At 42.2% G+C, this 24876-nt stretch overlaps 1 protein-coding gene across 6 annotated transcripts in view; it reads right to left on the reverse strand.

Moving 5' to 3' along the window:
- Positions 1-24876, reverse strand: part of Cdc14a (cell division cycle 14A) — a 160063-nt gene that overhangs the window by 85478 nt on the left and 49709 nt on the right. For all 6 annotated transcript variants that reach the window (NM_001134856.1, XM_008761460.4, XM_063281936.1 and 3 more), the window contains one exon: positions 14080-14159. In NM_001134856.1, coding sequence (NP_001128328.1) covers positions 14080-14159 — 80 coding nt within the window. The remainder of the gene's footprint in view (positions 1-14079; positions 14160-24876) is intronic.

The raw sequence follows: 24876 nt of genomic DNA on the forward strand, positions 1-24876 counted from the left end.
AAATGAATAAATAAAATCTTTAAAAAAAAGAATGCATAAGAAAAAATACATAAAATTAACAAAAAGGGAAGTCAGTTGAATTTAAAGAAAGTTAACCAAAATATAAAGACAGAAATTGTAATACCTTGATGTGTGCTTTTTAATTGGTGAGGGCGTGTGGCCCTATGAGTGTGCTTGCTGGCATGCATAAGCTCCCTGGGCCACACCCACCAAAGTCACATTCGTTAACTGCTTTAATTTCCAAGAAGGTGTAAATATAGATAATATCTTAAGCTAATAGTGTGATAGTAAGGTGCCTGTGATTTCTACTACGACAGCCACATTGCTGAGTCTACTCTGGCGAAGTTCCGACATTTGTCCTTGAATCGAATCTCAGAAACTGGAAGGTTGGATGAAAATAAAAGCACAAAGTTCTTCTCATCCAGATTCACTGACTCTGGATTCTCTTGGTAAATCCAGGTTTCAAGTTACTGCTGTAACTGCTTCAAATGTGAAAATACGAAGCAAAACTAATTTTGAGGACTGGAGAAGGAGACAGCTCGGGGGCAAAAGTGCTGGCCTTGTACATTTGAGGATGTGAGCTGGATTCCTAGAATCCACGTTAGTTTGCTTTGTTAGTTTGGTTGGTTGTTTTGCTTTGTTTTATTTTAAGCCCAGCACTAGAGAGGGTAGGGGACAGAAGAGCTGGGATCCTTAGGGCTTGCTAACCAGCTGCTCTAGCCTCCTTTGCAAGTGAGAGTCCCTGTCTCAAAAAAAGTGCCAGGCAGTGGTGGCACATGCCTTTAATCCCAGAGTCAGGTAGAGCTCTGTGAGTTCAAGACCAGCCTGATCTACAGAATGAGTTTCAGGACAGCCAGAGTTAACAGAGAAACCCTGTTTCTAAAAAATAAAAAATTAAAAAAAAATTTTAAATGGATGATACCTGAGGAAGGATACCCAAGAACTACTTTGTATTTAAAGGAGGAGGAAACATAATTCCGAGACTTGGAGACAAGTCTATCTGTACCCCTAGATGCTTTTGACCTAGTACATAAACATAAGGTACTCCCGACTTAGGATGTCTGAATGTCTGCAAAGAACGTTGAGATTTTGTACTTTCACAGCCCCACCACGAATGACTAATGAGCAGGCTATGGTGATGGGGTGGTCAAATCTGCAGAACTGTGGAGGAGATAACATGCCAAGGAACTGACTCTCATGAGATCTGAAAGTTTACTGAAGAAGTTGAAAGACTTTACTCCACAGGAGCAGTGCTACCTCCCATCAAAGAAACCAGCCCTCCTTGAGAATCAACAGCAGCACCTTAGAGTAGGGAAACAGTGAGAGCTGTTTGTAAAGGAACACAACACACATCCCTGAAAGCCACCAGGATACCCGCCCAGCACGACCTGCAGACTCTCGGAAGAGCCCGTCAGGAAGATTTTTAATCTCTGTTATAAAACAAAAAGCACTTTGGAAGTTTGGGGAAACACCGGGCTCTCTTTTAAAAGTCCCTTCCTATTCTGAATGCACGGCTCAAGGCTTCTGGTTCTCTTCTTTTCCATATCACTCTCCTTCCCAATAGAAATTCAACATTTTTAGGACTCTGTGATCTTCTTAAAAAGAGCCAGTCACCCAAAACTTGTTTGCCTCCATATGGTCTGTCAGCTACCACACTGTCTTTGATTCTCCCTTAAAAATAAGACATCACTGAAGACTTGCCCTTCTCCATCTTTCCGATGGTTTTTAGCGTAAGCATAGTGTTGTACGAACCACTGCCAATCAGTCCAGAACATTCTTACAACATGCAAAGGAAACCTATCCGCCAGCAGTTGCTCCTCTCCCTCCTGCTCCACCAGCCCCTGGTCAGCCACTCCTGAGCCCAGTGTGTCTGGATTCCTTACTTAACCCTAGATCCTCGCAACACTCTGCAAGCATCATCCCACCAACCAAAGCTCGCCCACGTCGTTGAATGCTCTCTTCTCTCGATGCCTGGAGTTTCGTTTTACTTCTCTACCATTATTCCCCAACCCCCTTGCAAAGAAATCATCCTTTACAGTCTCCAAAGGGAAACCTCAGCAAGCACAAGTTCGAGCCCCGCCCTTGTCACTCAGACCCTCTGCCTAGACTTTAATGAGCATCAGTATTGCCTGGGTGGCTCATTAAGAAAAAGATATATAGGTCACATTGTGTTTCTAAACCAGGATGTTGAAGACAGAGCCTGAGGCCCTGCGTTGCTAAAGCTCTCCACTGGTGCCCATTTGGTTGGTAGGAGGAGACACCATACCCAGCCGTATCATCTACATAAATTACTTCTGCCCAGCAGCTCCCAAATCTATCTCTTTAGAACATCTTAGAACTTGAAATAGTACAGTAGCCAGGCGTGGTGGCATATGCCTGTGTAATCCCAGTACCTGGGAAGCTGAGGCAGAGGGTTTTCTATGAGTTTGAGGCCAGCTTAGACTAAGCAGCAAGATCTTGTCTCAAAACACAAAAGCAAAAACAAACAAAAAAAAAACCAGCAACAACAAAACATCAGGCCCCCGCACCCCAAAAATATGTTTTGAAATAGTATAACTAGCCACCTTTCCATTTAGGTGCCTCAAGTTCATTGTGTGAGAAAGAAATCTCTTGGGCTCAGGGTGTAGCACTGTAGGTAGAATGCTTGCCTAGAATACTCAAGGCCCTCCACTGGGTGCCAAGCACTTGAGAAAGCTGGGCCTGGTGGGAGGCACCTGCAATCACACTGGAAGCAGGGGAATCAAAAAGTCAAAGTTACCATTAGCTACACAGCCAGTTCAAAGACTGCTTCAGCTTGACCCCAAGCTGGGGTAGAGGGGTGGTGGGGCTAAATCTTTCCCTACCAAAATCAGTAGCAACCATTATAGTCTGCCGGCGTCATAGGTGAAAAATACAACTCCCAGCATCCCTCAAGCTCCTCCCACTTGCGTCGTTTCCCCTCTTAGGGTCTCTGGAAAGCATTCTACTCCCAATTCTAGTGATATGTTTCCTAGTCAGTCTTAAAAGTTTTTTCACTGAAACTGGGTTGTTTGGTTGTTGTTGGTGGTGGTGGTGTTTTTTTTTTTTTTTTTTTTTTTTTTTTAAAGCACATCTCTTCACTGACTTCCAATTGTCCTCAAGATAAAATTGAAATCCTCAACAGGACCACAGCTCTGGAATGAATGGCCTCACCTACCTTCCGCTCCCTGCCTCCTGGTCTACTCACTATGCCTAGGGCACAATAGCCTTCCCTCAGCAGCTCACATCTAGCTATCTGCCCCGGACCTCTGTCTTAGTTGGTACGTGTATCTCTTTCTTACCTCTTCTTAGGGTGTCTCCAGAACCCTTATGATGTCATCATGGCTCTCAGAGATCTCTAACCCTACCTTGGTCTCCAGACTCCCACCCTTTGCACTAGACTCATGCACAATTTAAAATTCCGTTCTGGTATGTTTGTTTTGGTTCTTGGCTATTGTCTCCATTATAGTATTGGGTCTATGACATCTATTGTTCATCTACGTCACCTTAGCACCTGGTACAAAATGGATAAGTAGATATCTGTAATTACATGCTTAAATAAAGAGCCTTGACATTCATCAAGAAAATTATCGATAATATTTTAGGATTCCTTTTGTTAACTCAAGTAGGTTAATGACATCTTTCTCAATAACAGGAACTAATTTCAAATTCTTCCTGCCTGTTTATGGTCATTGCCTCTGTCCTTTCTACCAATGAGTGTTGACTGACAGAGCTAAAGGTGGCAATGCTCCGGGTACGTCCCTCTTCCTACGTCACATGTACTAACCAGGTGCACTTTAGACAAACAAAAAGGACATTTGAGGAGCTCAGTCACAGTAACAATACGTAAAACCACTTTAACTCTTGCAGTTATAGGCCCCAACCTTTGGCTTAACTCTTGTAGGAAGAACTGCCTGGATGGATGAAGTTTAGATGATGCTCGAGCATTTGGTTTGCTTCATCATTCATTTGTTCCTGCATGCATTCATTCATTCTTATTCATATCCATTGAACCAAATATTTCCTGAGGGAGATACTTGTGGTATTTTCCTACTTACCTCAGAGAGAAAGAGGAAATGCACGCGCGCGCGCGCGCGCGCGCGCACACACACACACACACACACACCTTGCTATCCAGGAAAACTACAGCCCTAAGTCTTATCTGTCATGATCATTTGACCACATCATACATTACTCTGCAAAACTAGTGAGCACACAGCCACTCTATATTGAGGGGATAACACGCTAAACACCGAAAGCATCTAACTGACCATTTCTGCTGAAGACAAACGGTGTCTGTAGCCTTCGATAAAGAAGACTAATGTTACAGCCAGCCATGGTGTCCAGACATCCAAACACAAAATTAGCTCAGCCTTGTGTTGAGCATCATCCAAACGTCATCCTCCCAGGCAATTCCTCCTACAAGTGACTTCTGGTTTAACAGTCACCTGGGCCACACAGCCATTGGGCAGTTGTCAAAGCCTGGGTTGATCTTGAGAGCATCAATATAGATTCGTTAAACAGAAAAACAGATGAATGAAATCTGAAAACTATGAACAACTGAGACTGCTTTAATTTGGGGTTTTCTCTTCCTTTCTTTGTTTTGTTTTGTTTGTTTTTTTTTTATTCTCTTTATATTTAGTTTGCAGGAAAGTAGAAAAATATATATTTAGGAAACTAGGATCACTATCTACAATTAATTAAGTAAATGAAAGGGCCTGGTTTTTCTCAGGTCCTAGACATGTCTTACATAAGCTCATAGGAATTGATTGCAAAATATTCAGAAATCTTGAGCACCTAGCTCACTTGAGAATAAATGCACTCACACAAGCACCCGCAAGCACTCTGTCAAGCTTGTCTTCTGGCACACCACTTCTCGTGACCTAAGAATTTAAGAAGCCACTCAGAGTGACACAACCGTGTAAAGGTTAATAGGGCGAGATGCTAATTCCTAAGAAAACATGTCTGCTGATAAAGTTGTGCCAAGTGAAAAACGGAGACAAGGCATGACTCTACGATGTCAGGACTCCATTCAAGAACGAATAAATTAATTAATTAATTCATTCATTAATCTGGTGATGGTGCCTTTAATTCCAGAACTCAGAAGGCAGAGTCAGGTGGATCTCTATGAGCTCAAGGCCAGCCTGGTCTAAAAGAGGATAGCTAGGGTCACACAAAGAAACCCTGTTGGGGGGGTGTTTAAAAAAAAAAAAACCTGACACTGAACAGAGTAACAAATACTAACAAAAGACTCTCATCTACACGTGCTTTGAGCCCATGATTCTCTGCAAAGGCTCTAGATAATAAGTAGTTAGGAAACATTTGAAGAGCAGCATATTGGAAACTCTCAAAGGTCATCTAAGACCTTCTCTAAGCACAACTAAACTCAATCACCACAAAGCCAGGAGCTTCCTAAAAATAAAGTATGTCCGCTGTCCGCTCACCCAGAGAAGGGTGCAGTGCTGTACAGTTATACTGCACGTGTTGTTGAGCAAATGAAGGGATGAATAAACGATGGACACCAGGAGTTCATCCAAAAAATTATACCCTTCTAGTTGCTGGGAACCACTAATCTTTCAAAGCTATATATATAATAATACATTATTTTTCACAACAGCATAATATACCCTCTATCACTACTCTCCTATAAAAACATAAGTGACAGTCACAAAACTGAAGCAAACGGGCTGGGGATTTAGCTCAGTGGTAGAGCGCTTACCTAGGAAGCGCAAGGCCCTGGGTTCGGTCCCCAGCTCCGAAAAAAAGAACCAAAAAAAAAAAAAAACTGAAGCAAACATATTAGTATATTTTATAACTATGTTTAAAAATAACCAAATTATTTTTAATAATGTATTTTGTTTAATTAAATATATGTTATCATTTCAGGACCTATCCAATATAGTTATACTGTTCCTTCTTTTTAAAAATGTACTTTTATGTGGTATGTTCATGTGTGTGCACCATGCATCTCTTACATGGGTGTATACATGTGTCATGGTGCACACATGTCAGAGGACAACTTTCAGGAGTTGGTTCTCTCCTGTCATCATGTGGGTCCCTGGGGATCTGACTTAATTCGTCAGGTTTAGCTGTAAGTGCCTTTGCCCAGTGAGCCACCTCCCTGGTCCACCCTTTTCAATTCAATTGTAATCTATCTCAGTTTGGACTTGACCAGGTTCAAGTGCTCTAGAACACACACAGAACAGGACAGCCCTACACTTGAGAACTAGAAGCCATTGTATCTGTATCGTATGGTCCTATATTACATGATACTGTATATGATCCCTGAGAACTAGAGACTTTGCATCTCTATTGTATGATCTTGTCCTAGGTTCCCTAAAAACTACATATTTTTGGATCTATATGATATGATCCTATATAGTCCCTGAGAACGAGACACTATTGTGTCTATGTTGTATGATTCTACACTGTACGATCCCATATATATAGTCCCTGAGAGCGAGACACTACTACGTCTATCTTACATGATATTATATCTGAGAACGTTCAACCTGTGAACAAATTGGTTGCATATGTCTAGGAGTTGCAGGGAAAGACAGAGTGTATTGCTTGCATCCGAGCAGCTGAAAACAAGACCACCAAGGTGAGAACGATTTTGTGGAGAGAACACAGCTGCCCCTGAAAGAGCAAAACAGAATGACCTTGTCGGGGCAGGATCCAAAGCTGCTTACAACCTGTGCGGAAGCCAAAGGTGAAACAGGCTCCTACTTTACAGACTCAACATCCGACTTCATACAAATCATTTAGCTTATCTAAATAAGCAGAAATAGGTGAAAAATTGGTTTCATTCATGGCTTAAAAGGTCACAGAAAATCAACAAGACAGAACCTGTATAGAACCAGCTATAACACCAGGAACAGTCACAGAGCTCTGGTCTGCACTTCTTATCAATCTTTGACTGACACCCACTTAAACAATATAATTTTTCATGCAGATGTGCATGTGTGTGTCTTATGTGTACATGTGTGTACATATGTGTAAAGGCCAGATATAAACATCGAGTGTCGGGATGGAGAGATGGCTCAGCGGTTAAGAGCACCCGACTACTCTTCCAGAGGTCCTGAATTCAATTCCCAGCAACCACATGGGGGCTCACAACCGTCTGTAAAGAGATCCGATGCCCTCTTCTGGTGTATCTGAAGACAGCTACAGTGTACTTACATATAATAAATGAATAAATCTAAAAAATAAATAAATAAATAAATAAATAAATAAATAAATAAATAAACATCAAGTGTCTTTCATTATTGGTCTCTAACTTATCTTTACTCCTAACTTGTCTTTATTTTTATGTGTGGGAATACTTTGCCTGCATGTAAGGACATGCATCACATGCATACTGGTGCCCTAAGGGGTTAGAAGAGGGCTTTCAAGTCCCCTGGAACTGGAATCCTAGATGGCTATGAGCTGCCATGAGGGTGCTGGTAACCTAAACCTGGGTCCTCTGTGAGAGCAACAAATGCTAAGGGCTGAGCCATCTCTCCATCCACCTTCCACTTATTTTTTGAGGCAGTATCTCTCTCTAAACCTAGAGCACGCTCTGGGATCTGCCCATCTCCACCCTCCATGCCCAAACCCACAGTTTTGGGGTTGCAGACACACACATGGTTATAGGGATCACACCTCAGAGCCTCCTTCCTGAACAATAAATTCTTTACTCACTAAGCCATCTCATCGACCCACAATCTTCCCTTTAAAACAGAAATAATCCAGATTGTCATAAAGGTTAAATGGTTGCAGTCTTCTTCCCACCTAGCTGAGGCTGCTACTAGACACAGGAGGAACGCAAAGGTTAGGGACTAGCCCTACTGCTGAAAGTTTGGTTCCAGTAATGGGAAAATGGGAAGCCATAAACATAGGAACAGTGGGGGAAAGTAGTCTGAACCAACTTTCACAACACATATTGTAATTATTTTGATAGTTTGAAAGGAAGGAGGGAGAGAGAGAGGGAGGGAGGGAGGGAGGGAGAGAGAGAGATCACCTCCTTTGAATTTAAGGGATCATGAAGACCCTAAAGGTTGTTTCTAGTCCCAGATTCTGTAAATTGTGTTTAAAAAGAAAAACCTGTTACATTCTATTTTTCATAGCTCTCCAAGCTCCGTAAAATATAGCATAGCTGTTCAGAACAGACTGAAGCCAGAAGTTGTCAGAGCTCACTGGATTCCTCTCCAACACTAAGCACCAAAATCAAGGATTTATGAAACATCCACACAGCCCTTGCACTGACCCTAAACACTACCAAAGAGCAGCGAGACAGTGGAGAATGAGAAGGACATTTTAGCCAAGTGTAGTGGCACATGCCTTTAATCTCAGCACCCTAGAGGCACAGGCAAGAGGATCAATCTCCGTAAATTTGGGGCCAGCAACTTCCAGGATTGCCAGGACTAAATTGTCTCAAAAACAGACATCAGACAGACAGACAGACAGACAAGAAGAACATCATGAAACAGTATGAAACTCATTTTTGTTCCCAGATTTTAAAAACTCAAGAGGAAAAATGTGTGTGTGTGTGTGTGTGTGTGTGTGTGTTTGTGTGTGTGTGACCCTCTGAAGTACAGAGTTAAAATACAAAACAAACTTTAACAAAAATCATAATGCCATATTTGAGCTAGCACATACCTGGTATGTTTTAATCATCATGCCTGACATATGTTTGCTTTGCTTCAGAAGAAGGTAACCTTGTGCCAAGTTCTAAGTGGTTGACCCTTCTGAGCCATTGTTAAAAGAACTGCAGGTTCTGACATGCCTGAAGATCTCAACTAATTGCTTTTGAGATTTCCCATTAAGGCTCAGCCTCTTAGCTCAGCAACCAAGTCATCACTAAGGGTCATCCTCCAAACACAGCAAACGCCTCCCTTAACACAAACACTAGGAGTCTATTTGCAAAGTCAGTGTTGCTAAAGGACTGTCGGTGGGAGGTTTGTGTGTCCTAGTGAGGAAGACTGACCTCAGGCTGTTCAGAGAGAAAGCTTGGTTCTTCTTGTTCACATTATATTAAAAAAAAATGTCAGTGAGCCAACTTATTTCAAAGACTCTCGGGAAACAGCACAGAAACAGTTACAGAAACCATAGCAAAGTATTCTGATCCCAAGGTGTGGGTCAGGAAACCTGCCTTAGAGTGTTCTGGAAGAGTAGTTCTGCTGCCTGTTCATCAGGACTGACTCTGAACTCCAGACAATTGCAGGTTAAACAGGTTGCTTCGTTTGTGTCGACATGGATCAAATCTTCTAAATAGGAATATGCTTTACAAATCCCCACGAGAGTGGTTCTAAACCTGGGTCATTTCACTCAGGCAGCATTTCACATTATCACCTGAGAGAAAAGCTCTCTAAGCGGCCACAAGTTCACACGTTAGGGTCACATGGAGTATTTCATACCCAGATTTCAGCCCGGGTCAACTGCATCAGAACTTCTGGTAGTGGAACCTGAGTGTCTGTGGCTTCTTAAAAACTTCTGAGGTGCACAGACAAGTTGGAGAAACATGGAGAAACTTTGGGAAACACTGACCTATAGCTAGAGATTCGAGCCTCTTCTGCAAGCTGGGGGCAAGAGGCAGGGCAGAAGCAGCGTGGCATACAAGACGCATTTCTGGACCTAGCCAGGAAAGAACTCACAAAGACAAAACAACACAGCAATCACGAGAACCAGGCTGTTCAACTTCTACCCCCACCCCACCTCCTCATCTAGTCAACCTTTTCATGTCACGCTTCCTGGATATGGCTTTAAAACTATAGTCCTGAGAGATTTTACCCCACCCTTAATTTTTTATACCATAGGGGGAAAAATAGACTTTGGCACATTTAGGAATCATCACCAACAAACAAAAAACAACAAAACTCATTAAGCTGCTTTTTAAGACGGCTCAGTCAGCAACGTGCTTGCCTTACAGTTATGGAGAGTTTGAGCATCAGAACCCACAGAACAAAAAATGTCAGGCACAGTGCTATATACTTGTTTGGGATTGGGGTTGGGGGGAGGTTTATTTCTGTTGTGGTGGTGGTGGTGGTGGTGGTGGTGGTGGTGGTGGTGGTGGTGGTGGTAGTGGTGGTGGGATGGTTTGCATGAGATTTTAAGGATTTATTTTCAATTTATGATCTTCCTTTTGTTATTGAAAAGAGAAATTTTACACTATTTATTATGATTATTGCTTCTCCTCCCACAAGATGCTCTTGTAATCACAGTAGAGAGACAGAGCCAATGTGGATTCCTGGGACTCAGCAGCTAGCATGTTTATCCTGCTTGATGAGTTTGAGGTCAGTGAGAGACCCCGCCTCAAAGAAATGGTGAAGAGAAATGATGGATCCGATGAACAGCATCTCCACTTGTGAGCACGTACACACTTATGAACACACACACACACATGCGAGTGTGCAAATCGCAAAGGAAAGTATGCGATATAGTCAATACTTCATGTTTTGTGAAACCTGAAGCTTTCACAATTGCTATTTCATCTAAAAGTGCAGATATGGAAAACACTAACATTGCCTAACCACAAAACTGATTCACTAGGGGCAGAGGTCTTGTGGGACTTTAGACAAGAAGCAAATAATCTGACTTTATAAAATGTTTGACCAACACCGTAGACTCAGCTTGGGGCGCTCTGAAAAGGAGAGACTGCAATAACACTCATCTGGGCTTGCCAAGTCAAACTCGGCTGGCTCTACCCCCAGAACTGTAATTCCCTTGTTTCCACAAAGGCCAGCTGCCAAGCCGGTCCTGAGGATAGTCGGACCCAAACAACTGAAATATCTTTTCCCTCTAGTTTTCAGCCACCACCACTCTTGATAAACACATTGGCCACTCTTAGTTCAAGTGAAAGAACAATTTTTGAGACAAATACCTTAATATTCTGGAGAGCACCCTAAGACTGACTCCCAAACAGAAAAGCAACATTTCTGAAGAGCCGGGGCACATCAGAGATGAGCAGCGGTCACAGAAGTTGAATACACTTGAGTCCATCAAGAATTAGGTAGTAATGATACACAAGTCTTCCTCCTTAATGTGTCTCATTTTCAGTGACTCTGTGTGGGTCTGCACATTGTGTGTTCTCCTGCTTGAGTGTGTTTGTATGTTATCCCTATAAGTGCACATAAGGGTGCGTGCAGAGTTCGTTCCCACAAGCTGTCCATCTCGATTAGCTGAAAGAGCCTCTCTCACTGGGCTAGGGTTAACCGATTAGGCTAAGCTGGCTAGGATGTACCTCCCTAGTGGTAGGATTACAAGTGCACGCCACAACAGTTGGCTTTTGCATGTGAGTTTTGGGGACCAAACTCCATTCCTTGTGCGTATACTGCAAGCACTTTGACAATTGAGCCCTTTAGGGGAGTGTCAACCAAGGTTCATAGAATGCTATAATTATAAAGTTTAACTATAACTTCAAATAGAAAAAGAAACAGATCATTTTATTTTAATAATGTTCTGGTACTAAATACTATGAGTGTCATATGATTTAGTACTCTGCCAAACATAGCATTTTTGAAAACCTGTGCCATATGAACTTAAAAGTACCCAAAAATCAACTTCTTCCGGTGTTCGTGGGCCCCAGTTTTCACCCTAAAATGAAACATTTCACCCTGACAGCCCTGATCCTATAGGGCTGTCTTAGATCTCACTTTCACTCCTCGATTCCAAAGTCAAATTTCTGTTTTCAGACCTCCCATATGAACTCTGATAAGCACTGGCACTCCTCCCTACCCCCATTCACTTACAGAAACTATACTGAGCTGCTCTATAGTTGGTCACAAATCCTGTCTTCAGATTCCTAAGACCCCTATGGTTATTGGAATGGGGGAAAAGCCATACATTAATACATAGTCTTTCTCTAGGGACACAAATAGGAAAAAAACATGAATTTTCACTCTCAAGAGAAAAGTCATCCATGCAAACAAATCATTACCAGAAGTTTGCTTTCATGGTATGTATAGCATTGTGAGGCATAAAATATATTAAAGAATTGAAGGCAAAAGGCCTGCCAAGCTGATACAGAAAAAAGAAAAAGGAAAAAAATGGGGCTTCACAGAGTTGTCTGCTCTAGTAATTGTTGGCTAAATGAATAAATTTTGAGGAAGGCTGTTACTTAAATTAACAGTAACCATAAAACCCTTTTATCAGGAATAGTGAAATATACAGTTCATACGATTATGATGGTTTCAACGAGAAATGTCCCCCATAGTCTTAGGCATTTGAAATACTTAGCCCCTAGGTGGCGCTGTTTGGACAGCTCGAAGTGGTTAGCTGAAGGAAGTTCATCACTGGAGGGTGGGCGTTGATGGTTAAAAGCCACCTGCCATGCCTGTTTGGCAGTGTCTGCCAGAGCTTGAGGATTAGGATATGAGCCCTCTGACATTCTAGCTGCACTGCCTGTTGCCTCTGCCTCCATCTGCCACCATGAACTGCTATCCTTCTGGGACTGTCAGGCCAAATAAGCCCTTCCTTCTGTAAGTCATCTTCATGGAGATGTTTTATCACAGCAGTAGAAAATAACTAATACGTTTGGGGACTCAGACATTTCAAAGAAGCGCACAGACAAACATGGCCGCCCACCTTAAAAAAGCAATCAAAATAGGCTGTTGTAGAAAACTGTAAGCAATAAAAAATTAAATGGGTAACTGGGAAGGGAAGGGAGATGAGAAGAAATACTGTTCTAGCAGAGGGCCCAAGTTTAATTCCAAACATCCAGGTCAAATGGCTCACAACCATCTATAACTCCAGCTCCCAGGGAATCCAATGCCCCGGGCCTACACTGGCACTCACATGCACCTACCCACACACAGACATATAATTTTTAAAAAGAAATATTTAAATGGACAGCTGCTAACATAGCAATGACTGGGAAAAAATGTCTAGATAATGAAGACAAACGTATAGCATAAAACAAAAGGAGTAACAAGCCTTGTGAATGCTATAACCCAGCTTGTAATGAAGCCAGGGTCTTAATGGGTACCCAGAATTAGTGCTGGAAGGTCTGTGATAACCCTCCATGGCCTCAGGCATTCTGTAATTATGGGTGCTGGGTGGCTTCTTTAGCTCAACTCCAGTACAGCACTCCTCTCACCATCATCCGCCATTTCCTGTGCTTTTTCTGTGTAATGAGGCGAGACTCAGAGATACAGTTTACTGTCAACATAGCTTTCTGAGTTATGAGAAAAGCACAACCCCGATTCCAGTCAAGGCCAGAATTCTAGTAAGACACAAGGGCTTAAACCAGGGAACAAACACCCCTGCATTTCTAAATATTCCTTCTCGTATAATGAGTACCTTTCAACAGATGACTGTAATTTATTGACTGTAATGATGTCTAGCAACAAGGCAATAAAGTTCTCTAGAGTATTTTTAAGTTTCTTAAAATGAACCTGAAACAATGTGAACAGAAAAGCCACAACGGAAAGGGTAGAAAATGACCTACAGGGCTAACAATAAGAGAGCGGGTAAATGGACTCTCACACATTACCCAGCAATGGGGCAGACTGAGGAAGCTTCCCATTCCCAACTCACACGCACACAAGATTCTTTCCCAATGCTGAAATGAGAGAGAATATTCCTGAAGATAGATGTAATGGACAGAGGATCTTAGGACCAACACAAATCACAGCTGTGGTCCTGGGCAGTAGTGCTGGGTCTATCTGTAGCACTATCAGGCATTCAGAGCTCACCCAGTGCTCATGGAGTGAAAGAATGGCTGGGTAAACCCATGATAAAATTACTGGAATCTAAGTAGCTCATAAATCAGACACTCTGATCTTTTAGTACATTGCCAAAGTAGAGAAAAGATTCAAGGGTAGAGGGAAATGCCTAGAAAGAAAAGACCATTTTTTTCTTCCTGGTCCACACAAAATAATAATAATAATAATAATAATAATAATAATAATAATAATAATAATAACAACAACAACAACAACAACAACAACAACAACTATCTTGAGAACTTAGAGGAGGGAAAGGATTCTCAGTTCATATTGGATAGCATCATGGTCTCAGTGTCAGACAGTTAACAAGACTCCTTACCCCAACTCTAAGGAGCAGTCAAGCCAAGTATAGCCCAAGACCCAGCAGCAGCTGTACCTGAATGGAAGATAAGGAGGGTTTGAGCCAGACAGGAGAGCTCTGTACGCTTCTTCTGGTGTCTTCTTTAAGTAGATGACCTGTGGCAGACAAACAATGAATAACATTTAGAAAACCATACCAAACTGACCTACTCACTAAACCTGCATGTGTCTTCAGCTTGGAGTCACAGTCATGGGAGACCCCTGCTGTTTCATGCGCTTCAGATGTTTATTTTGGTTGTTTCGCCCTTTGGTTTGGGTGTGTTTTTGAGGCCGGGTTTTGATCTGTAGCTCTGTGGCCTGGAACTCACTATACAGAGCAAGCCAGGCTCCAACTCACTATGGCCCTCCTGGTCCTACATCCCGAGGGCTAAGATTACACCTCCACACCTGGCCTGCTGCTCTTTAGACAGCAACCAAGCTGTCAACATCTGGTTCACCTTGAAGCTGAGCCACCATCTTAGGCTTCCAGATAAATGGATGTTTACAGATGGGGACAGGACCTGAAAGAAGCCACTGAACAACAAGGGGTGACAATTGTACCTCTGTCATTTGTCTTTGCACCAAAGACCAACAGAAGCTTCCTTGCCCTTCATTGAAAAATGGCCAAGAATTAACTCAGGGCCTGGTAACACACTCAGAGCTCACAGTGAGCCTTCTTCCCATGGACTTCAATTGGCATCTCTGTTCTGAGAGGAGCTGGTGTGGCTCACTAAAGGCTAGGTGAAATCATAATGAAGCTTATAAAAGTGAATGCTAGTAAAAAACACTATAAAACACAGTAGTCCCAGCTCTTGATGTCAGAGACATATTGATAAACTACTAATATACAAACCAATAAAAAGGAATGTTAAAGCCATCAATAATTTCCATAGGAATACATTGTCTAGATAGCACAAATGTATTCTGTAGTCAGTACTGGGTACCACCCTTAACAGAATTTATGTCATTGTAGCACAATGACAATAATTGATAGTTGGGGGCAGATCTCCTAGTGACTTTGGGATAGAAAGAGGCATGGGAAGAACAAGGCAAAGGTGGGACAGAGCTTGTGTTCAGTGTGGATGGGCAGCAGGGAGCAGGGTGTGAGGCAAAGTGAGAGGTCAGAACAAAACAAGGGCTGTGTGCTAAAAGATGCGAAATTCCTCAAAACCTCTCTAGCTAGAATTAATGGCATTATTTTCCCCACATGTCTCAACATCAAGATCCTATACACTCCATTACAGGACAGGCAAACAGTCCCTGATTTCCTAAGTAGGGTTTCCCTTCTTCCCCTCAAAGCACCTTTGAACTCTAAGTCATTCCATCGGAAATATATAGCATGTATTCACTTGCTAACAATTTCAAAACTAGTAGCCCACAAGAGTTAATAGACCAAAAAGGTAGCTGGGGAGATAGCTCAGTCGTTAAAGTGCCTGCTTCCCAAGAATGAGGACCCAAGTTCAAGCCCTGGAACCCATCGTAAATAAACAGACAGACAGACAGACAGACAGACAGACAGACAGCCGGCAGATCTCATGTTTGTAATCCCAGTACTGAGGAGGCAGAGATATGCAGAACAGCACCTGAAGTATGACACTCGAGGTATGCATGTATACATACATACACACACATGCATGTGCATCCCACACACAAGTACACTTAGCCTCAGGAGCAAATTCCCATGTCCCAGTGACAAATAGAGAGAAGGTCTGACAAAGCACACACCAACCACCCAAAGTAATCGAGTCTGACGTACACGCAGCATGGAAGATGAGTAGTTTTCAAAGGGACTGCCACAGACGGGAGGCGCTGATGCTACACGTGAAGTGAGCTACACGTGAAGTGACTCTGGTTGCAGCTCAACTCGTTTTAAAAATCGTTTTAAAAATCGATTTAAGCCAATCCTAGCTTTAAGGGCTCTTTTCAGGCACCAGTGCTACAAAGTAACTTTACTGTCCCCCGATGGGTGGGCTCTGTAACAGAGCTGGGGGAAAGGCACTGTTTTCTCAAACTCAAGGCTTTGGAAATTGTGTATGGCTGCTACCAGGGAAAGAAGCTGAAAGAAGCTGGGAGAAAGCTTCTTGTGTTTAGATTAGATAATTAAGGCTTTTACAACCTCCTTTGAAAAGTAAAAATACATTTCCCCCCTAAGGAGCAATTACACTAATTCCCTTTAATCTTGAGGTGAGGGTGCTGCAGGAGGCAGTCACCCCAGCCCACATAAATAACCTCTTCAGGCTGGTTACTCCAGGGGGCTCCCCTCCCATCCCACCTGCACGACTGAGCACACACGCGTGTTCCCACATGGTAAGATGAGAGCCGTTGTTTTTATTTTTATCCTAGTACTAAATTATTAATGGGTGCAGAGTGAAACCCAACAGAGGCCGTCTAAGTTCCAGGAAGATTCACGGAACATGTTACAGGTTGACCTTTTACGGTCTGGACCCGAGTGCTGGGAAGATACTCTTCTCGGACAAGAATTCATTGTTGAATGACACACTCATGCGTCCCTCGTTTCAATATAAAGGAAATATGAATGCTGTATGTGTTCCCTATCCCAGATCTCAGATGAAGAGGGGTGAGGGGAAGGAGTGGGAGACGGAGAGACAGAGCTCAGAGGCCTGATTGAAGTCAGGAAGGAAACTAACATTTATGAGCTGTGAGGCCAATGCACCCAAAGCCCCAAAACGTATAGATTGTTCCAGACTGCCGCTGTTCCTCTGTGGCCAACTTAGCATTTGAACACAGACCCTCCCTCCAAACAATCTGAGGGAAAGCACTTCCTTTTACCCAGTTCCTACAACAGTCACGTGTGGTTTTCCTAAATTACAAGACTTCAAACTGTTAAGAGCAGAGGTTTGTGAGGAACCAAGTGATGCAGAACTGGAGAAAAGGAAACATCCTACTCTACTCTGATTTTTCACAGGTGTGAACAAAATGATTTTAAATAGGAAGTAACTAAATCAGTTATGAAATGTTTAATAGGTATTTCCCCCAAAAAAAGTCCATATTGAGTCCCAAAATTGTACTAGACAAGTCTAATATTCCCTAAAAATATCTTCTGAAACTAATTTCAAAGCACCTACCAGATATTCTGACTTATCTACTTGGCTTCTTAAAGGGAGTGTGTGTGTGTGTGTGTGTGTGTGTGTGTGTGTGTGTGTGTGTGTGTGTGTATACGTATGTGTGTATGCATGTGTATGTATACGTATGTGTGTATGCATGTGTATGTATGTATGTGTGTATGTGTGTGTGTACATGCAAATGTACTTTCTATCCCTTGCCCTAGCTATTAGCACACATAATCCAATGGGAAGAATTTTCCCAACTTTGATTGACACTTGACAAGAATCATTGATAAAGAGAGTGTTCATTCCATTCCAATTTAGTGCGTGGCATTTGCATTGTTTATGTAAAATTGTTCTATGTTTGCCAGGAAGTCCTGCAGACCTGCTCAATAAAAAATAAATAAAAAATAAAAAGGCCAATACACACATACTTATTTTTAACTAAACATGAACCTACTAATCAAAAAGTGATTTTTTTTTCTATTTAAATAACTTCAGTGCCAGAAACCAAACACTTTTCCATCTGTTACATGAATCCTGAGAGGCAGAATTGTTAACACAGACTATTCAAGAGATAAAGGGGTTTTATTTTAAAACATAAGAAAAATTATAGTACTACGAAATAAAATAATCTGTTTACCAATAAGCGTCTGGCGCCTACACTTTAATTATCGTGGACTAACTCTTACACATCACCACACACTACCAAACCTCTTTATATAGACATTCCGTCATCATAAGCCAATGTGATTTAAAGTATTTTATAGCATTACGAATGGAATATCTGTCACTGAATCAATGCAGAAAGGAATATTCCAATACAGGGCATAACTTTAAAGCATCTGTGTGTATATCACACACTGATCACATGTCAAATTAGGAATCCCTCCTAACTCTGCAGAATGCCAGGCCACTCCAAGACACTACTTGAAAACACTCTCCGAATTTACTTGCAAGACTTTTCAATTATCTTTTAAGCTAAAGCCTGGTGTCACCAGACCCATAAAGCCTGTAAGAAATAATATGCATGGTTTTCTGAAGCAACTTGAGAGGATAACTTGCCAAGTGCTGGCTCTCTTTCCACCATGTGGGTCCCAGAGATCTAGCTCAGGTCACTAGTCTTACATTTTGTTTTCTGGGTTTTTTTTTCTCTTTTGTTTTTGTTTTGTTTTGTTTTGTTTTGTTTTGTTTTGTTTTAAACAGGGTCTCCTATAACCCAAGGCTGGTCTCAAACTTTTAACATCTGAATCATCTTTCTGGCCCCGCTATTTCAAATCCTTACTGTAGTTTGTTTCCTTGGTTATCTGACTTTGTCTGTCTCCCTCGCTAGGTTGTGAGTGCTAATGAAGGTAATTTTCATGTCTTCAGAACTGCAAGGCTCAGCACAACGCACATAGAAAGTGCTCTAAAAATGGCTGGTAAAGAAATCTTTGTAAAGAAATACGACATTCACAAATACCGATCTCCATACTCCAGAGTGTGATAAAGCCTAGTGGTCAGGAGCCAACATGTCTGGGTTCAGATGTAGGCTCTTTTACCTTCGAATGTCATCTCATTAATTCTCTATACTTCTGCTTCCAGAAGTGTGAAGAGAGGACATTACTGGACCGTGAACTTCCCTCAGACCGAAGGTCACAGTGTCACTGAGACATTGCGAGGTTGTTAGAGAGAAGTTAAACGGTGTGATATACAGGTACCATACTTCTAACTGTACCTGACATAGAACTCTACCACAGCAAGAGAAAACAGAAGAGAGATCCAATTAGTCCCACAGTATTCTCTGCTCCTATGGTTTGAGTATTAAATGTCTCTCCCGGACTCCTATGAGAACTATGGAAGATGGAGCCTCATTAAAGGAAGTCAGTCATTAGGGGTTTGACAGTGCATGTTATGCCTAGTCCCCCAATTCCTTCCTCACTCTCCGCTTCCTGTCCACCATGAGATGCTTTTCCTCTAACCTTCCCACACTGTGATTCTTCATCCCCCCTTGAATCAACACGACTGGGATGTATGTATTAAAATATCCAAAATCAAGAGAGAGCATCAACCCCCGTCTCTTAGGTTGCTCCTGCCCAATATTCTGTCACAGTGGCAAGAAAACTAACACAACCACGTGTATTCGTATGAACCTAGATCTGGATAGTTCATAGAGCTAAGCCCAAAAGGCTGCCTAGGCATATGAACACAGAGACATGAGGTAGTTAATGCCAATTGGGAGGGCTAAAATCAGGATACTAAGACCATCTTTCAGCGAAACCCTCTTGTTTTAATGCAGAACCTCAGTTTCCAAGCCTCACAGTGCCTTAGCGTGAACATTAAAATAAATGCCACCAGCAACTGCTTTACCAAATCCTCTCTCAAAGCATCTGAGGATTGCTGATGTGGCTGGCCCTCTTGAACCACATACATGTAAAGGAGAGAGAGTCATTACTATTCCAACTCATTTTTTTTATTTGAACTTTCATGAACTTTTATGAACAAAAGAACAAAATGGTCAAGACTGGGGAGAAAGGCACTTCCAATTACCTGTAAAGATTATAGATACCCACAGAAAACACATCTACAAAACAAAACAAGACAGTATACAGCAAGAAACTCTGCAAAGAGCCGGGGACGTCATGAAAACTTTTAAAGCTTTGTCCTTGGTACCTATGACTTGGTTCTCAGACTTCTAAAATGTCAGGGTCCCAAATTTATAAACTGCTGTTTCCTGACGACAAATTTAAATTTTAACTGTCATAAACAAGCACAAACAGAAATGTTTAAATTTTTATGTTTTGCAACATTTTCTTCTTATTCATATCCTGCCATTCTACCCAGTGACAAGAAAAACAATAACTTCATTCAACTTCATAATTTAAAAAAATAGGAAAAAAAACCACTCATTCGTGAGATGCACAAACAATTTCACTTTTGTTCTAACTTACAGAAGCAGAAATACTCAGAGTGGAACAATCGCTGACATTAAATAGGCAAGCCTGGCGTTACGAAGCAGAAATGCGACTGTGCTCTCCACGGCCTGGGTCTTGGTCTATTTTAAACCTACCATGCTCAGTATCCTAATAAAAACACGATCATGAGACTGCATCTTGTCTCCTGCACACTCTGGTTGAAGCCAGTGTATAGAAAAGCCTTCGAGTCCAATAGAAACAAACCACAGACCCAGAGTTCAGCAATGAAGAACACAGTACTTCTGCTTACCAAAGATGGCGCCACAGTGCACTGTAGGAGGAAGCAGAATTGGGCCCCACATCTCCACCTCCATCACTTATTTCTATCCTAAAAATCCTTCATCTTGCATCTTGCAGAGAACAAGGTCTAGAAATGACTGTGACGTTGTTTGTCTGTGGTTCTGTTTACTCTGCAATGCTCTCATGACATCTCTACATTTTCATCTGGAATCTGTGTTAAGTAGACAGATGACAAGCAGCAGACATGGGTGTGTTTATCTCAAAATTCATTTGGATGAGAAACGCTCCTTCCACCTCTCCCACGGACACAATCGGACTGGAGTCAGTGGGAACCTTTGATGGGTAGTTTGGGAGAATTGCAGACATTAGCCACATGTGTCTCCCCATTAAATTTGATGGGAAGCAGAATTTTCATAATCAGCCTGAATAGGTCTTTCCAGAGCTGATGGTAGGGCTGGGACAGTTGCAAATCTCTTGCTAGCACTTTTTCAATGACACTGTGGACTGCACATGCCTGATTCAAGCCCAGGTGCCAACACACACATCGCTGACAGTTAAATCATAAGGACACAGGCCAAGCTTTTGCCAAGTAAACCATAGAAAACCACATTAATGTCTCATACCTCAATGCTAAAAAAAAAAAAAGTACAGGGGAAAGGAAGAAAATATGTGGCCCCTGGAATACCTAAGTCTTTCATATTACAGGTTACATGTTACATATAGTACCCAGTTAAACATAACCTGTGTTAACCTATCATTCACTGTTAGAAGGCAACCTCTAAGTAAAACTCAAAACCAGACTCAAAAGACAATGACTCCAAACGTGTTTATGATCAAGATATTAATGGCAGATATAAGTCACAATTGAACATATGTTTTTCAAACATATGTCATTTTGTATATAGTTCTTTCCCCTGAAAATGAACTACACTTCAAAGATTACCTATAAAAGGTGAATATCTCAAACCCTGGAAATACTTTTCCCAAGATCAAAGTTCAAAGTTGAAGCTAGTGATGACAACCTGAGTTCAATCCCCAGAAACCATGTAAAAGTGAAGGGAGAAACAGACTCCACAAAGTTGCCCTCTGACCTCCGCGTTCACTAAAACACACGTTCACCTGCACTTGCTTGCACAAAAGAATAATAATAAATAAAAGTGAAGTTTTAAAAAGAAGGAAGCCATGAAGGAATTAATGAATACGTTCTCAGTGGCTCTAAATTAAATCTGAACTACTTCAAATGTTTTAATAGTATTTTATTAAATTTATATCAATTTTACCTTAAAATGCATTGCATTTTAAAATGCACAGCATTTTCCTTAGGGCTGATTTAAAACCTGGGGCAATGAGGAGTGGGGCAAAGACATGAGGAGAGATTTTCTTGCAGTATCAGATGGGAGCTATTGGAAAGAAAACACGTTTTGAACACACACAGGACGAGGACTGCTAAGCAGAGACGGAACCCCGTCAAGGTTGGATGTTTTCCATCAAACAGTGGTGTGCGATCTGCCAGTCATGGAGAAAGAAAGCCAGGCTCTCAAGGTCCATCCAGTAACCAGATCACATACCCAAGGAACATTAAACAACAGTGTTCTAAGTTAAAATTTTAGCTGAATATAGTGGACCTTGCCTGTAATACCAGCACTCAGAGGTTAAGACGGGGGACATCTCGAGTTTGAAGCCAACCTGGGTGACGTCACAAGACCTTACCTCAAAAATAATAAATACTTTCAAAACATTTTCAAGTATATGTATCCTGTTCTTCTCTGGGTTTTGAGTAGTTTTCAGGGGAGATGTTAATGCAAATGTTTAAGGCAGAGCCACGCTGCATACAAGTAAACCTTGCAGTCTCAAATCTCCTGGTAACTTGTAAGCCCCTGCTCTTTGAACTCAAGAATAGACATCTAACAGTGAGCACAAACAAGGAACTGGGTGTTCTCTCCCAATGTTTATAAGAGTCGTTGCTTGGAGAATGCAGGAGAAACAAGAGCTTGTCCCACTTGTTGGGTGTTTGCAGAACAGATCCTGTGGTCGTTTGTCTGTACATTAGCCTGAACTTTGCAAATGCATGCCACATGACAGGATTGTCCTTCAAGAAGAGAGAAGAACTGATCCCTCCTAAGCACGCAAAGATCTTGGTTTTAAGTAACCAGGTCCCTACATACCATAGCTTACTAATTTCCACAAAGGAGAACACAGACAAATAAAGACAACCACAGACCTGACTTACCACACACTTACTTTATAGAAAATACATCTTCCTTCCTCATAGATACTAGGAATTCCCACCCCCATCGCTAGACACCCTGCCTCACTCCTAACCCCATTCTGATTCACGTAAGTGAATAAACCTCACTTCTTCTAAAAATCCAGCACACACATCCTCACCCCATGGTCAGCTGTTTCTCCCTCACGTTGCTATAGCATCAAAATTTGAAGCTCAGGTTTACCAGTGAAAGGGAAATAAGGAAGGGACAGACACAGGAAAAGGAGCGGGGCAGAGAATTCCCCATAATTTCAACACAGACAATTCTTGTCTTGGTTCAACAAAGAATTACTGATACAGGAACCCATGGATAATGCCAAGATCAAGGCCAACATGCTTCTGACCTCACAGAGCATCCATGCATATCCTGATTTTTTCAATCCAGTTTTCAGTACACTAACAAGGAACAACAAAAAAACTTGACGCTGTTTCAGGTGATAGCCATTCAGACCTGCCTAAGATTCGAACTCACTAAATATGAGGACTATGGTTATTTATGGGTGCTTCTGACACACAGCAATGGCTGAGGACCACTGTTACAAGCGTTTGAACATTCAAGACCATGGCTGTTGGGATTGGGGATTTAGCTCAGAGGTAGAGTGCTTGCCTAGCAAGCGCAAGGCCCTGGGTTCGGTCCCCAGTTCCGGGAAAAAAAAAAAAGACCATAGCTGTTCCTCAGAGCCACAAATAAGCACACAACTATCAGCTTTAATGGAAAAATCAAGAAATTTCAAGACAGTGTCAACAGGATTTGCTAAGGTCCTTTTCAGCTCAAGTACCACACCTGTCTGCCTGTTCATGTGGCAACTTGTAGACACTGGGTTATATTTTCAGAACACAAAAGGGAAAACGGAAAAGACAGGCAGGTGAACAATTCAACTGTCATGATGGAACAGACTACATTTCAGTCGTGAAGGTAAGTCATCGAAGGAGCAAGTGAGTTTAAAAGGCTGTTGGGCCATTTTTAACTCCCTCACAGCATCTTGTGTCGTGGAGAATGAAATCCAGACTCATTCTTATGCACCAGCTGGACAGACCCCAGAGCTCATTCCCTGTGCTGTCCTCCACCCCTTGATGCAGGGACCTGAGCTCTGCCTTAGCGCCTCTCCCTTCCCGCTCATTCCCACCCAGCCCTCGGGATATGCTCTACCCAAAACACTCTTCCTGAGTAGTATCTTAACTGTCAGCCGCTGGAAGAGGGCTTTCCTGATTCCAATATGAAGTAGGCAACTGTCCAACCGCTCGGGTCACTACATTTTACACCCGTGCTTCTTCAGAGAGGAAGGGATTCAAACCCTCTTGTTCACTGATACTGCCTGAGAGCCCAGATGAATGTCTGTATGAATACACATAAATACTTGTTCAATAAAAGAATACGCATAGTAACCAGACTGGAGGGAGGGCAAAGGTTTCCCACTGAAATTAATAAACGACTTATTTCCACTTAAACCACTAAGAAAGTCATTATTATTAAGATTGGGGGTGGGGTGTGCTTCGTGCTGGCTGGCTTGCTTGCAACAGAGTCTTACTATACAGCCCTGGCTGACCTGGAACCTACTCTGTAGAAAAGGCTAACTTGGAACTCACAGAGATCTGCTTGCCTCTGCCTCAGGAGTGCTGGATAAACGATACCACCAGGGCCTCGTTTAATGTTTTAAGTTTGACTAAGACTAAGAATGATTCTGCTCCAAAGAATGAGAACATTCCAGTTATCTCAACGCTGACATTCTATGCTCTGGCCAATTAAGAAAAGGAGGGGAAAGAGAAAGAAAAGACAACAGGAGAGAAGTAATCTGATGAGAAGGTGTGGGCCTTGGGTGTCGAAATAAGACAAGGGTTTCAAAGATACTGGAATGGCAACTCTAACAGGGGGGTCCCTTCCCTTCTGGTTCCACCTCCTCTGAAAAGGTCTGAGTCTCCTAGTACAGTGAGGATGGGGCCTAGGAAGGCGGGAGGCTGGGGTAAGGAGCAAGCCTCCCTAAGCCATGTCTACTTCTAGGAAGAAGCTATGTTTAGAGGCACTGAGCCAACTCTGCAGAGAAAATGATTCTCTGCGCTGCTAGAGTGGACAAGAAAAAAGTCAGAGGCCCTCTGACGCCATCCTAAAGCTTATGAACTTAGGAGGCCTAGGCCAAACAACAGTCCTTAAATTTCAAAAAAGGAGTTAATCCTAACTTTTGTTGTTGTTGTTGTTGCTGTTGTTGTTGCTGTTGTTTGGTTTGGGGGCTTGGGGGTCGTTTTGTTTTGCTTTGCTTTGATGGAGACAGTAGATCACTATGCAGCCCTGGCTAGCATGGAGTTCAATGTGT

Source organism: Rattus norvegicus, chromosome 2 (assembly GCF_036323735.1).
Source record: "Rattus norvegicus strain BN/NHsdMcwi chromosome 2, GRCr8, whole genome shotgun sequence".
Classification (NCBI taxonomy): domain Eukaryota; kingdom Metazoa; phylum Chordata; class Mammalia; order Rodentia; family Muridae; genus Rattus; species Rattus norvegicus.